The sequence below is a fragment of the Cynocephalus volans genome, chromosome 2 (assembly GCF_027409185.1).
Source record: "Cynocephalus volans isolate mCynVol1 chromosome 2, mCynVol1.pri, whole genome shotgun sequence".
Taxonomy (NCBI): Eukaryota; Metazoa; Chordata; class Mammalia; order Dermoptera; family Cynocephalidae; genus Cynocephalus; species Cynocephalus volans.
The window spans coordinates 5,027,556-5,041,574 of NC_084461.1; the positions used below are offsets into that span (position 1 = coordinate 5,027,556).

A 14,019-nucleotide genomic window follows, 5' to 3' on the forward strand; every position below is an offset into this window, starting at 1 on the left:
AGATTCTTTGACATTACGCAAATGTTCTCTCTCAAATTGTCACTCACTGATTATAGCATGTTAATGGAGCTTTCCTGCTACAGTTACTGCTTTCTTGTTTGCCTAGTACTGATTTTTGTACTTCTCTCATTCCTTCTGCATTTGTTCGTTGGAATTCTGTCAGGAAGAACTGAACCTTCTCCACCATTTATTTATTCATTCTCATATTCGTTTCTATTAGTATAATTTCATAGATATGAGGTTACCTCAAAAAGTTCATGGAAAGATTAGCATCATCTTTTAATTGTATTTTCCCACAAACTTTCTGACGTATCCTCATTTATTTTATTCTATGCATTATAATTTATTATTATTACTTACTGTCTCAATTGCTCCAGCTTTGGTTATTGGAGCTTCTTCAGATTGGCTCCTGAGCTCCTTAGACATACCCTATGTTGTTTTGAGTACTTTATTTTCTGGCACCACAAGATGTTTCAGTCTCAACTTGTATTTTCCCTCCCAAGCTCTATAGTCAGCCCCTCTCCCAGGAGCCCTAGATCCTCTGTAAAACTTATTTACACAGATTTCAAATATAACAAATGGTTATTTGTAATGATTTCCTAGGACCCATATGTCTTTGCTAATAATTAGTACCACTGAAGTTTACAAACATCAAGACCCAAAAAGGACTGGCTTTCTATAGTAACTTTTCTGTAACATCATCATATGAAGTATTCATATGGCCTAGTTAGGTTTCTCAATTAGAGCACTGTACAGACATGGCCATGGGTAGGCTTGATCTTGGTTGATTTCAGATCGTTCTTTGCTCAGGGAAAAAAGTGTCACTATTCACCTATGCACAATGTTGTTTCTTTGTCAAATTCTGCTAGTTATATGGAAAGATTCACTGAGAGAATGAGCAAGTTAGCAAGGCCCATTACCACTGGTGCCGATGCATTTCCAGCTATGCCTTGTTTACCTCTCTACCTCACTTTTCTTATGATAAGGTTAACATACTTATATGAAACATATTCAGGTCTTCCAGGATAATGTTTATAAAGTGATTGGTTGCCTTGTAAAGTGTTCTACTTGGACTTAAATGTGCAAGCACCTTGAACTGTTAGAATCAAGGTTTTTTTGTTGTTTTTTTAAGTTTTCTTGATATTGTAAATATGACATCGTATTTGATATCTTCTCCCGCCCGCCAACAGAAAAACCTGCCAAAGAATACATAGGATCCAGACCATCTGGGGAAGATGGCACACTACCTCCAACACAAGGCAGTCCTCTCAGGACCTCAGATGTGCAGACATGCCTCACAGAACTGTCCATGGAGATAGAGGGTGACCTTTCTTCATGTAAAAATGTGGACAAAGAGAGGCCCAGTGGAGCAAATTATAGTACTGACCATGTTTTTAATGAGGACGGGAATCCTGAGGTTTTAATACAAAGTCACAATGACAGTGACAGTACTGATTTTTCTGACCATGATCATTTTTTTGATGAAGATCTTCAAGCTGCAATTGAGTTCTTCAAACTTCCCCCTCCTCTTCTGTCTCCAGTGCCCTCACCCCCTCCGATGTCATCTCCACACCTGGGCTCATTACCTTCTTCGCTCCCACCTGTGAGTTCTGCTTTCTGATTTTGAGTTGGCAGCAGGTACATGTCTATCTTAATATGTTAGTAATACTCAAAGGATATTGGTGGTGTTCAGGCAAAAACTATTCATTTTAGCCAATTTTATCAGGAGGCAACATGAGAATTTCAAAAGGTGTGCCAGACCCTTTGAATCAACATATACAGTGTGAATTTTTTCAACATCATATTATAGTTGCACGTTTATTTGTCTTTATCCATAACCAAATTGTATGTTTTCTGTAGGAAGACTGTCTTGTTTGTTCTCATCTCTAGCGCTTGGCACATCATGGATATGGAATCAGTGGATCGAATGTGTATTTGTAGGTGTGTAGTTCATAGTTATAGGGGAGTCCACATATATAACACGCGTGCCCATTAGCCTAATGCAGCTGAGTTCCCTGCCTTTACTTGATGAATTCATCAAGTTTTTGTGTATTTGCAGAATGGTTTATAGTAGCCTCTAAGGAAGTTAGTCTTGATGAAACAGATTTATGTAGTTTTTGGCTTCAGGAACAGATAAATGTGTTGCTCCTTGGAGTCTCTTCCTTCAGGAAACATTACATGTGTCTGTTATGTTCAGGGCTAGGCACTGGGACTGCAGAGATGACAATGGATGGGTGGCTGTTCAGATGGGTCTGTTGTGTCGGGGAAGGACCAGAAAAGAAACAGATGACTTCACTGCTATGGAAGAGCCCCGTAGTGCTGGGAAACACACTCTGTTCAGTCCAGAATGGAGCAAGGGTCAGGGGGATGCAAGATGTTTCCAGGAGATAGGATTTTCACACTGAGTTTTAAAGAATGAGAGAGGGTGTTTTAGGTGGAGGAGCTGTTTATATGTCAGCACAGAATTGAAGGTGAACACTGTGTTGGTGCACATTCATGCAGACCACATCAGGAAGCATCACGGGTGTCCTCCCGGTGAGTTTCATTTTATCCTGAAGCCAATGGGAAATCCTTGATGAGTCCAAGGACATGCACTTAATGATGGATTTACATTTGAATGTTTCAGTTCAGTAACAGTACAAATGAGTAGAGTGAGGGATAGTCAGGAAACAGGCAAGCCCATCGCCAGGGCAGTGACTTAATAAACAGTTTACTTGATTCTTGATGCCTGAACCCAAGTTGTGACATTGGAGTTAAAGAGTTGAGGACTAGTTTGGAAAATGTTACAAAGTCAAATGAGCAGCATTTAGTGACATTTTCAATGTGGTTGTTAGAGGAGATGGGCAGTCAAGGATGTTGAAAAATAGCAGACATAAGAAGAGACCCTGCTTAGGTGGGAAAATAATGTGTAAAATGTTAGATGCTAGGTGTGTATAGGATTTCCAAGTGGATGTATACAGTACACATTTTAGATACACAGGCATGGTGCTGGCAGGGGGACCCATTGTTGGATACAGATGTTTAGGGCCTGTCAGCATTTAAGTACAGTAGAAGCTGTGTGACTCTGATGTCATCCAATAAGAGTGCGTTGAAGAGGGTGGGGTCTCAGTCAGTTTCTTGGGGAACTGTCAGTACATAAGTGACCAATAGAAGAGGAAGAGCAAAGAAAGAGATTGGAAGCAGGTGGCAGGAGAGTAGAGGAAAGCCAGGAGCTAACAGCACTCTAGTGTTCGAGAGGAAAGAGTGTTTTCAGTCAGAGCAAGTTTATGTCACCAGGCAAGACACATGATCGAGGCAGTTAACACAAGGCAAGAGGTGATGGTTGGAGGTCATGGAGGTTTCTGGAGCAGAGCTGGGCACTGACTGGCTGGAGAACAGGGGCCAGGAGAGCTGTGTTGTGAGGGAGGCAGAGGTGTGGCTGATAACAGCTGGGGAGGTGCGTGGTAGAAGGTGTCTACCAGACAACAGGGGGAGGGAAGATAGAGAGCCCCGTAGCCAGAGGCCATAAACCTCTGTGTTGAGCCTTTTTTACCAGAAGATGGGGAAGTAAGAGTTTGGGGGCAGGAATGTGTGGAAGCTGAGAGAACAGACATAACCCTGGGCCCTGTATGGAGTGGGGCATGGGGCTTTGGAGGGTGCCTGTTATGGGAGAAGCAGTGTGATTGGGGGAGGGGCCTCTGGGTGGCAGAGCTGGGCTTTTGTAAGGAGCAGGTAGAGCTGTGTTGTACCAGAGATTGAGACTCCCCACCCGCTAGCAGATTCCAGAACCTAGACTACCCTTTCTCAGGTGTGATTTCTGGAATTCTTAAAAAAGCGTGTACTTTTTTTAAAAAATGCATTTAGTCGATAGTCATTTTTAGTCTGCCGAGTTAGTGTTTAACTAGTGTAATTCATATTTTTTTAAGGGAACCTACTTTGGAGAATATGCAGATTCAAGTGATAATGACTCGGCCCAGCTTGGAAATTCCTCTGAATCTGTTTCAGAAGATGATACAACTGAATCACAGAATCATTTTGGTTCATCCAGAAAAAGTAAAGGAAGTAGTACATGGGAGGAAAGGCCCAAATCACATGAAGGTATCCAAGCTCTAAATCCATTGGCAGTAAATAAAGTGACAACTGTTGGATTTGAGACTTTAACAGCAACACTGAGAGAACCTTCAACCACATACTCTTTAGCTTGTGAAAGGCCCTGGACAGTGTCATCTGACGTCATGAGCAATGGAAAAAGAGACATTTCAGATGAGGCAAAAAGCCAGATAGAGGTCAGGGAGATAGGTAGGTCAGTGCAGACTGAGGAGACATTTCATAAACCCAGCAGAACCCTGTGCGCTGACAAGTCGCCCGGCAGCCTGGCACAAAAGAGGGAAGCTGCTACTGGGAAGTCGGAGTCCGGTCATTTGCCCCTTGGTGAGAGGCCATTGAATGAATTCATTGAATCTGAAGGAAAAACCCTGTTGTCCAAAATGATGGGATCACCCAAATCCGGGTTTACTAAGTGGACACTAACTAATGAAGTCCCTTCTGAATCAGACTGTGTAGCAGTTTCTGACCACTTTCAGAGAATACATACAGAAATGGGGAAGGAAAGAGAACATACACAGGGGTTCATTGCAGGAGAATCCCCTGAAGCAGAAGTTGAAAGCGCAGGTGGTGTAGTGGCAGCAGCGGGGCTTGATGTTGAAGCCAGATTTTCTTCCTCTTCTACCTCAGTTGCATTGTCTGTTTGCAGTGATCCCCAGTCTTCTGGGTTAGGGTATGTTAATGATATGAATACCCCCACTGAACTGCATCATTTGGAACAAAAATTACAAAGTAAAACTTTAAACACATTACATCTGCAGTCTGAGCCACCAGAGTGTTCTAAAGGAGGAAATGACCTGGAGAGTAGCTTGCGTACTTTGAGCCCTGAATTGAGAGAATCTGATTTTAATGATCAGAAGAGCAGTGAGGTAGCATGTACAAAAGGCATAACCAAAATATACTCACTCACCCAGTCAGTGTTTATGAGAGCCACGAAAGAGGGACAGTGTGACAGTCAGGATCCAGGAATGGAGCTCCCTCTGAATAAGTCAGATTTCACAACATTCATAGATTCTCAGCCTGGCTCCATCAAGAGTGGTTTTGGTTTTGTTAAAAGCTCTTCGTGGCACCAAAGTGATATATTACGGGGAGGTGATGAAGAAAGTCTGAGAGCTAAATCGGAGCAGGGACAAAAGACTAACTACCCATTACAAAAGGCAGCACTGTCCTTACTAAATAAAGGGTCGACATCCAAGCTCGCACTCCCTAGAGAAGATAAGAGCTCTGTAGAATTGAAGGCTGCTGCATCCTTACTGTCTAATCAAGTATCAGTTATCACAAAGCAGGCGAGACCCGAAAAGATGCAAACTGCTAAATTGGAACACTTGAGACCATGTGGGAATGTGCCTACCTTAGCAATGGAAAATAATGATAACAAAACCGGTCGTATGTCATACACAGCAAAATATGGTGGAGAAAGAGATAATACAACTCAGAACATCACAGAGGTGGCTGCTATGAAAAGCACTTCACCAGAAGTTTCTACTTCTCAGAGAAAGTTAGATTTTAATTCTGCAACTGGTTCTTTACCAGTAGAAAATTCTGATTGTTCCACTAATAGTAAATTACCTTTCTCTTCTGAAAACATCCTTGTCCAAAACCAAGACGTTGTAAGGGAAGCTGCAGTGCCAGGAGAGGCACAGGAGCAAAGGCAGTTTCTTTCTGCCATGGACCCGGACTCCAGTGGGACAGGTGGCAGTGAGCTGCTTCCAGCCACAGAAGTGACAGTGTCAGCAGGTTTTGCTATTGAAGAAATACCCTGTGAGGACACTGGAAGTTCTGGTAGTGAGGCCCTGGCTGTTGTAAGTGATTCTCCTAGAACACAAAATGCTAGTGAATTTTTTAAGTTGGAATCTAAAACTCCTAGTGTTTCTTTTCCTGAATGTTTTGTCACCACAGGCACTGCTTTTTCATCAGTGTTTTGCAGAAAAGATGAGGAGACACGGGATATCTCCCAGAGTAGCCCTCTTGATACTTTACGCTGTTACACAGGCCTTCGGGAGGGAAGGGATGAGGACACTGAGATAGAGGAGAGCGAGGCATTTAGCTGCAGTGAGGGTGAACATGACACGGAAGCTGAGGTGGGGAACACACAGCCGGGTGCCAGTGACCACTCCCAGAAAGGTTTAGCAGGTGCAGGTGCTGATGCAGCTGAGACAAGACCTTCCTTAGAGGTAGGTTACTTGACCTCTGCTCTGCAAGATTTTAACATAAGTACTTTTTCTGAGATAGACAGACTTTCTACATCAGAGGTGGTTATGTTTCTTGAAAGTTGTCAATTAAGGGATTATAGTTCAGGGGACTCTGTTTCAGAATGTTCTAGCAAAGGAACCCTAATTAAAGAAATGAACAAAGAATTAAAGCAAAGTGAACTATCAGGAGAAAAATACAGAAAGCAATCCTGTGAAGAAGAAATACTTGGAACCTCCGAAGAGTGGATTGAATTAGAAGATGATTATTCTTTAAAAAATACCAGTCAGCTTACTCCTTGTTCTTTGGAAACACTGACTGAGGTTCTCACCAAGATTGGGCAAGAACTTCAGACAAATTATGAGGACTGTAATGATAAAGACACAGGCAATTTATTGCTCTTAAATCTACCTAACAACATTACAACTGAAAATTTAAAAGAACAAGTTCCATCTCAGGAAACAACTAGCTCCTCTTCACATACTTCAGAACTACTCCCACTAATAGCCGACTTGGATGCTAGAAGCAACTCTCCTGTTGGTGACAGACCTGATAATGAAAATGTTCAGAGCAGGCCCAAGGATGATTCTGGTGCCAGCAGGCAAACAGATGGTGGGGAAGAGGTCCTTTCAGAGCCTGTGGAGCCCTCAGCCCTGCACTCTGCCTCAGCAGGAGAACCGATGACAGAGCAGAGCTCCAGCTGTGAGGCCGAAACAGCATTTCAGTGTCAGATATCGACAGTGACCTCAGAAATTATAAACGTACTTATAAATAAGGATCAGAATTTAGTCATTGAAAAGGGGGACAACTGGACAATCATCAGTGGTGTAGCTGTTGTGCCAGAGGTGGACCAGGTTGTGCTGGGTGACACTCCTGGAGGCATTGCTCCTTCTCAGGATCAAGGAGGATTGGAAGCTGGTTTCATTTCACTGACTTCTGTGGAGAAGTCTCCAGAGACTGATCACACTGGCCCTCCATTTCAGGACCCTCCTGGTGTCAGTAATCTGTCATGCACCCAGGAGGATGTTTCAAGCAGTGGACAGAGTACCAACTTTGATAAAACTCGTTTGCGGAATAGACCTGTTAAGCCTAGTATATGGATTAGTTCTCAAATATATGATCAGACATTTGAATCTCAGATTGTTGCATCTGATCACACATATTATAACTCAAAATTAGATCCATTTGGCAAAAATAAGAATCGATCAAAGATTTCAAACAAAGATCAATCAAACAAACCAATAAAGACTTTAGCATCAAGCAGGGTTGAAACTCACCAGAGTGAGGTTTCTCAGTCATTTTCAGGGGAAAGAGGTAATACAAAAACTCAGAGAAATCAAACTCAGACCATTCTAGCTAATGCTGATACATCTACTCCTACAGACTGTTCTCCTGACACTCTGAATAAAATCAGGCAAGAGGTTGGACCTCCTTTGCCTCCTCTGCTTGCACCTCTGATAGCTACACCTCCAAGGACTTCACAGGCACTTTCTCCTCTGATATCAAGTTCTAGTCCTTCCTCACCCACCTCTCTCGCTGGCCAGATTTCTCCCTCATGTGAAATTCCTGTGCCTCCTCTGATGTCTCCATGGCCTGAAGACCCCAGATGTGCCTCTCCTCCAGGTCCTTCTCCATCTCCATCTGCTGCATCAGCCGGTGAGAGGATAGTGTCATCACCTCTGCAGTTCTGTGCAGCCACACCAAAGCATGCACTTCCTGTGCCTGGCCGACTCCCGCCGCGTGCCTCTGGCCATGCTGCAGTGGGAGGGCCTCAGGAGAATTCCGTTAAAATCCTTGACACCATGTACCCAGAGTTATCTGCCAGGGCCCGGACCCTCAACATCCTCAAAGGGAATATTCAGCTCACCCGAGGTCCATCCACTGACCGTAAGAATTTACCAGGGCCTGTCAGTGCTGTAATAGGATTCAAAGCAATCACTTCAACATCAACTGCTTTTGTCAAAACAGGAGGCAGTTCTAGTGGTGACAGTAACCAAGAGAAGTCAAGAGATTTGGAGACTCAGCAGGATTCAGGTGGGAAAAGAACATTGTCAGCGTCTACACTGAGGAGTGCTAAAAGACTGCGCCTGGACATTGGGTCCCCAGAACCAGAAACCAGGGGAACTACTGCAGAAGGAATGCATAAGAACCTCCAAAGGAACCTTCCTCAAGCTGAAGTCATAACAACAGATGAGGAAGAAAGTTCTGTTCTCACCGCAGATACTGTTTCACAGTTACCCCTAAACCCACAAGAAACTGTGGAGTCACATGATAAAGCCATAGCTAATGCACTGAAGAAAATTGCAGAGTCTTCTTTTGATCTGTTACCTGTCATTCGTAGTCATGTATACGTGGGAAATATCTCCAAAAAGCCTGTGATGAGAGATCAAGAGAAAGAAGTTGTTTATGAATTTAGCACAACAAAAAAGGTACGTGGCTGTGTTTCTTTAAGTGCACTAGGGTTGCGTGTCCTCGGGCCTGCTCGGCGTTGGCAAAATATGTAGATGATCCTGAGCTTCGGTTTTATCTCAGAGACTGAGAATTATCCATATAAACCTTATGACAGGCATTTTATTACTAGCTAGTATTTTATAAGTTTGAAATATACTGGAGGTTTGATCATTTGTATTCATCAAATAACTTAAAATTCTAAAGAATAAAAGGTGTTAGAACTAAAATTGTGTATTTCCAATTGATCCTGGCATGTATAAAGGCTTAAAATTATTTTCTTTAAAGTGTCAAATAATCACAATTAGATCCTTCCTTTTCCTTGAATAGCAGTTATACATATTTAAGTGTTTTGAAAGTCTTTCAGAAAGACTCTCAATCACAAATATCACAAACAGGAGCAAGTGCTTAGTTTCAAGGCAGCGAGGGGAAAGGGGGTTGTGCGGATTTACAGACATAATTTATTAGACTTCGTAGTTTTATGTTTTCTAGACAGCCATCAATACCTTGTGTGGATGATTTCCAGTGCTCCATGGATCATTCTTTAGTAGTTATCTGCATGTGCTTGGAGTCGTTATGGGATAAATATTTTATTTACTTTTTAGATTGCTTACTTTTAGAAGCATAAAGAGCACTACTGATAACTTGGAAAGGATTTTTTTTAAATGAATGTATCAAATTATTATTTAATGCTCTTCTTCCCAAGTAAGAAAATGGTATCCAATAATTTAGAATATAAACAGTGTATAATGTAAATGAGTTTAGAATACAAGAATGGGAGTATAATTAGACTGAATTTAATACACACACACACACACACAGATTATTTTAACAAAAACCAAATTATGTTTCAGTTGAGTGGTAGTAGTGACAGTAGGCAACCAGCTATGTTCAGAGTTGCCAGCTGGCATCTGCACCGTTAGGAACCATGGAAAACAGGCAGGTATGGGAACTTTTTAACACCCTCCCTCCCCTCCCCCCGTTCTCATGACTTACCATGCCAGGTAAATCCTTACCAGTTATTACTGTGATCTGCCTTCTGATACAGTGCAAGTTTTATTTTTCCATTAGATACTTGATTTTGTAATTTTTAGCTAATTTTAGGTAGGCTAAAAATACAAATGTACATTGCCTTTTTATTTTTTTTCCAATCCAGCATTTAGCAGAGTGCTTGCTTCACTCTATTCTCTCAGAACTAAAAATTCAGAAGATGTCTGTGGACCACAATTATATTCATGCCCTCTGTAGAGTATATGTGGGTATTTGTCGGCAACTTGGAGACTTAGAAAGAGCTCGCTTGTTTTGCTACAGTCTACTTAAGGAAGGTATGTTGAGATTGCAGCGTTTTTGCACTGAAACTATACTGTTGCTTTTTTACCTTGTTATGCTCAGGTCTATGTTTTCAGTTAAGTGATTGCTGTGTATCTTTTTAAATAATGTTACATTCAGGGCATTTTAATAGAGGGCGCTAATAGCTTTAGCTGTACCTAGCTGTACCTGGTTTTCAGTAGGAAAATTAAATTTACTTAGAACAGCACATACATTTCCACTTGTATATAAATAGAGTATCTCTCATTAATGCATGTTTGTTTTATTCCCTCTGCAGCTGCTTTAGAATCAGATATAATTGTCATAAAATATAGGAATGCTTTTAAAGTAAGTGACAAGCCAAACTGCCGTGCCACTAGCTGGAAAGGGCAGCAGCTCTAAGGTGGATGCCCAAGTTCATGAAAAAAAGTAGGTCAGAGAGAGCTGAAAAGAGACAGTGACAGGAGGGTCGGCCTGGGATTATCTTTTCTCTTCTATTTCTTCAGTTTCTGCTAATGAATCGGATTAGGAGTCATTCTTCATTGTTTGATTGATGAATACAAAATTCATCAGTATTTTTAAATTGTAAGATATACAAATGAAACTTAATATTATATCAGAAAGTCTTATCTCAATTGCAAAGATTTATAATCTTGTATTACTATGTTTATGAGGTTATTAATCAGGGTAATTGAGAATATCCTCTACTTTTAGTGTCATAAATGAAGCTACTGTCTCAGTTGCCCATTTCGTTTTCTTATTTACACTTTCAGTCACTCCTTTATTCAATAAATCATTATGGGGTGCATGGTAAGTGTTAGCAGTTCTAGGGTGACCAAAACCAGATCCCTGTACAACTGTCCAGGGGACTGATAGCTCTTTTTACTGTCACACCTCGACTGTACAGTGGCAGACAGGAGAGGATTGGGGGCCCAGATGAGACCACGCTGGGCATCCTGCTCTCTCTCAGCCACAGCACAAGCTCCTTCTCACCTCAAGCTTTGTGCTTTCAGGTCTCTTTCCTGTTTCCCTCAACTTTGCTGTGGTCATTCCGTTACTGCACATATCTCTTACTCTGTCTCCCTTATTCTCCTTTGTTAATCTTCATGGCACTTACTGCTCCTTACATTATCGAAGTCTGTGTGTTTGTTGTCTTTCCTCCACTAGATTGTATACTGTGTAAGGACAGGAATTTGTTTGTCTGATTCCTTTTCTTTCCCCACCCCAGAGAAATGAATTGTTGGCAGTCCTTAACTATCTGTTGAATGAATGAACTGTACTTTGGAAGGTGGGTTTGCAGTAGTCTGAGGGGTCAAAAAACCTTTCTTTGTCAAAGTGACTTGAACTTGAGATATGAAGATGCATAAAACATGCTTGGGGGAAGAGTGAGAGGAGAATCCCAGGCAGAGGGAGCAACACATGCAGAAGTCCCGAGGCAGGAAGAAGCACCACCTGGCAAACACAGGATTTAGAAATTAACAGATCAAAATAGTGCAGCGAGTTTACATTTTGAGCTACCCACTCTTTAGACACACACAAATGATAAAGTAGAACAGAGAAAACTGAATGATGTGACTTCACACCAAGCAGTATAAAATTCTTCACATTATCTGGTATACCACGTGGAAAACTCTTTAACAGTTTCTTATAAAATCAAAAGATTCATTTATCACCTTTACCAGAAATTCCACTCCTAGGTAGTTATCCAACAGAAATAGAGACATATTCTTACATAGACTAGTACACAGATATTTATAACATTTTGATTCATAATAGCTCATAATAGAAATAAATATCCTTTAGCAGATAAATGGAAAACAAATTGTGAATGGAGGTTGTATTCTCATTGCAGAAGTAACCATGTAAGGTAACTATTCCGCAGTGAATACATACTTCAGAACATCATGCTGTACACAGTGAATACATACAGTTTTATCTGTTAATGAAAAAAAAGTGTGACAGATCCAACAATTAAATACTACTGAGCCATATGAAGGAACAGACATCTGGTGCATGCAGTGACGTGAATGAATCTCAAAATATGCTGAGTAGGGGAGCCAGTCAGAACAGAGTACATACTACACGAGTCCATTCATAAATATCTGAGAAAAGGCAAACATTCATAGTGACGGTAGGCCAATGAGGGTTCTGTGAATCTGGCTGTGTGAGAGTCACTACAAAGGGTCAGAGTGAGAGAACTTTCAGGGACAATGGATATTGATCGTGGTGGTGATGGTGGTTACATGGATTCATTCATTTGTCAGATTTATCGAACTGTATACTTGGAGTATATTTCATTGTATGTAAACTGTACTTCAATTAAGTTCATTAAAAAGAGAGATAAGCCAGAGTGCAGGAGAAAGTATTTATGACAAAAGGATTGTCATCCATGATTTATAAAACATAACTCTTCAAATCAAAAGCTTTATGTGCTCTACAAGTAAGACATCCCTGTGTAAATGCTTAAAGATGGCCTGTAATCACATGTATCAAATAGGAAAATTCTGGGCCTGAGGAAGTTTAGAGAAAGGATTTTTGCCTTTTCTTTATGTTTAGGAGATATTTTTTTTTTCATACAGTACTGTATATTTCTGTATCTTGTTTATATTTTAACTAAAGGGCTGGCTGGTTAAATCAGTTGGTTAGAATGCAGTGTTATGATACCAGGTCAAGAGTTTGGACCCTGCTCAGTTTGTTAGAATGCAGTCATGTGATACCAAGGTCAAGGGTTGGCCTGTACTGGCCAGCCGCCAAAAATAAGTAAATAAGTAAAATTTAACTAAAGAAAGCTTGCCAAAAGGAAAAAAGAGATGTTGAAATAACTGAGACTAGAGGCTGCCCAGGTATAATCTCTTCAGCTGCAACATGCCTTGCAAGGCACCAGTGAAATTAATAAAATTTATTCCTAGTTTGTAATTTATTCACTTGATCAGACATAAGGTTTATTGCATGATTTTCTTTCTCATAGATTTTCCAGAGTCTGAGAAATTGACTTTGTTTATTGCAAACATGTGGCATGATATATTTCTCTCTCAGTCCGTGATTAATAAAGCAATGCAGTTAGTTGCCAGGCAGCGCGCTAAAGGAGAGGTTCTAAACTGTTTGAGAGCTTTTCTCAACTGGGAAAAGGTGAGCTTTATTTTCATTTCATATGGTATTGTACCTGTGGATCTTACATGAATGTTCTTGTTTGGTTTTGTGTTAGTTCATAGGCATTGTACAGGTATTGTTTTAATGCTTGCCCACCAAAGCCCATCTCCTGCCTGTTCAGAATTAAGCGGGATATGATGATTTGATGATAAAAGACATTACTAATGAAGAACATGTAATTTAAATAAATACACTTGCTAAGTATTATATCAAACAAAAATATAAAGTCAAAACTATAAGTAAGGTGAGAAATACTTGGGTAAAAAATAACATTATAGTACAATTCTTCTATTGCTGTCACAGGATTAAACGGATCTGGAAGGCAAAGATAAATAAAGACGTGGCAGAATTCAGTAATATAAGAAGTAAACTTCAGTAAAGAAAATGTATTCTTTCATACGTTCATGACACACTTATAAAAATCAGTAATGAATTTGGCTATATGAAAACCTTCATTTTGTAAAAATAAAGATTCTTTATTCCAAATTCTCTGGTAATAATTTAATAACAGACAAATAATTCATCTCCCCAAAATATTTACTTGGAAATTGAGATACTCAGTCCTGGACAATCTGAGAACAAATAAAATATGAAAAGCAAAATCATAGTCTTTTAAAAGTCATTGAAAAAGAAAACCCTACATGCCAAATATTTTTGAATTTTTGGGAAACGTATGCTCATTAAGATACTTCAAATGTCTTCATTGTTAAGTGAACAGTGAAGTTGGCTGATACTCATCTTAAAAATATGAGAATCTAGGGAAAAAATACAGTTTAAAAGGCAATAGTAATGAAGTAGAGAACAAAACACATATAAAATAAAAACACTGCCCTTAAGAAA

At 40.4% G+C, this 14,019-nt stretch overlaps 1 protein-coding gene across 1 annotated transcript in view; it reads left to right on the plus strand.

Annotated features, from left to right (window-relative positions):
- The window catches only part of ICE1 (interactor of little elongation complex ELL subunit 1), a 65,409-nt gene that overhangs the window by 33,961 nt on the left and 17,429 nt on the right, over positions 1-14,019 (plus strand). The window contains exons 12-15 of the mRNA XM_063086276.1: positions 1,191-1,603; positions 3,906-8,702; positions 9,878-10,046; positions 12,998-13,158. Coding sequence (XP_062942346.1) covers positions 1,191-1,603; positions 3,906-8,702; positions 9,878-10,046; positions 12,998-13,158 — 5,540 coding nt within the window. The remainder of the gene's footprint in view (positions 1-1,190; positions 1,604-3,905; positions 8,703-9,877; positions 10,047-12,997; positions 13,159-14,019) is intronic.